General features: G+C 30.7%; 1 protein-coding gene across 1 annotated transcript in view; it reads left to right on the top strand.

The window, feature by feature from the left end:
* Positions 1–1,747, top strand: part of LOC106875429 (uncharacterized) — a 165,297-nt gene that overhangs the window by 59,275 nt on the left and 104,275 nt on the right. The window contains exon 18 of the mRNA XM_052967659.1: positions 1,507–1,532. Coding sequence (XP_052823619.1) covers positions 1,507–1,532 — 26 coding nt within the window. The remainder of the gene's footprint in view (positions 1–1,506; positions 1,533–1,747) is intronic.

Here is a 1,747-nt window from a genome sequence, read left to right as displayed (position 1 = left end):
TATATATATATATATATATATATATATATATATATATATGTATGTATACATACACACACACGCACATACACACACACATGTATATATTTGTATATATTCAGTTTCTCTCTACTAAATAGCCATTCACAAGAGACTACTAAACATATGTGCTTATGAGTTTATGATAGAATGCAACTGTTCAGAATTACGTTTACACCGTCTTTTTGCAAAATGAAAGCAGTTAGAGCTTAGATTGCTCTTGACTATGTTGCGTAATCATAGGAACGTGAGTCTACAGCTGAGATGTCCATTTGACACTCTTCTAAACCTGTTTGTCAGTCGAAAAGCGATCCGTTCAACCATGTTCACATGGCTGTAATGAACAAGTCTTTACGCAACACATTATATGCCACAGAGCTACATTTGCCACATTAACATTGATGTAATTCTACTCAGCTTTATATTTATTTACTTTACAAAACATTTTATTCTTAGCGTCGTTTTGGCTAGCTCTGTATCTTCTTTGTCATATTTTAAGAAACACTGAACATTCTGTCCCTAAACGCGATTTGGAAATAATTACGCGATAAAGGAAAAGAACTATATTATTCTAGAACTAAAATTATACACATAGCATAATTATATGCTGCATTTAGGAGAATTAATTTGTGTGTGTGTGTGTTTATGTATATATGGCTTTTTATTTTATATTCATTAGCATTCTTATAGAAGGAGGTAACTGGTTTCTATCAAAGAAATAAAAACACCAGCAATGGAGTTTCGATAGTAACAATGATAATTGTTATATATTGAAGTTTAAGAATGTCTTTCACATTTTTACTTTTCCGCTTACAGATTGTATATCTATTGTTCTTGCTAACCTTTTCTTTCTATGCTCGCAAATCGTAGCTTCTCCAGATTGTAACGTAGATATTTACTTACATAAATGTATGTACTAATGATTATTAGTGTGAATATAAAATCATAGCCAGTGTATATGAGATGCAGATTGAGAAACAGATGTTTGCAGACATTGTCCTTCTCTCTGACTGCGGAAGATACTTTCATATCTCCAGCCCAGATGTCTATGATTGAACATGAATTTTCTTTTCTCTTCGGAATAACTAGACCAGATCTGTTATGTTTGCATTTCGAAAAGGTTGGTATGGAATGTTTCGTCAATATTCCTTGTGCTGATATAAATATGTAAATATGTATGTGTTCCATGCGTATGGTATTGTCTATGGCTTTTGCAACAATGTCATGTTACAGTGTGATGAAAATATTGGGCAGTTGCTGTGTCATATCCACCACAAAAGAATGACATAATGGACACTATGATAATAAAGGATTAATTCACTATGATGATAAAGGATTAAAGGTACGATAATAAAGGATTAATTCAAAATAAGCATTACATTTGACAGAATATGGATGGTAAAGCGTTAAGATATAACTGCGGTTTGTGGTTGCATAATGCGATTTTAAGTGCATCGCTGTCCTGTTTCTTCATGAAATATTTTATAGGCGTCTCCTGCGCTTTTGAAGTTCAGGTATTTACTTACATAACAGGAATGTACTAATGAGTATTAATGTGAATATAAAATTATAGCCAGTGTGTAACATAGTTGTATGTATGTTTTATTACGTGTTTATTTATATATGTATGTATTTTTATATATATACACACATACGTGTATATGTTCATATATGTATAAATGTATATATATATGTATAAATTTATATATATATATATATATATATATAT

This window comes from Octopus bimaculoides, chromosome 4 (genome assembly GCF_001194135.2).
Source record: "Octopus bimaculoides isolate UCB-OBI-ISO-001 chromosome 4, ASM119413v2, whole genome shotgun sequence".
NCBI lineage: Eukaryota > Metazoa > Mollusca > Cephalopoda > Octopoda > Octopodidae > Octopus > Octopus bimaculoides.
The sequence above is the reverse complement of the archived record's forward strand: the minus strand, read 5'-3'. Positions and strand labels throughout refer to the sequence as shown.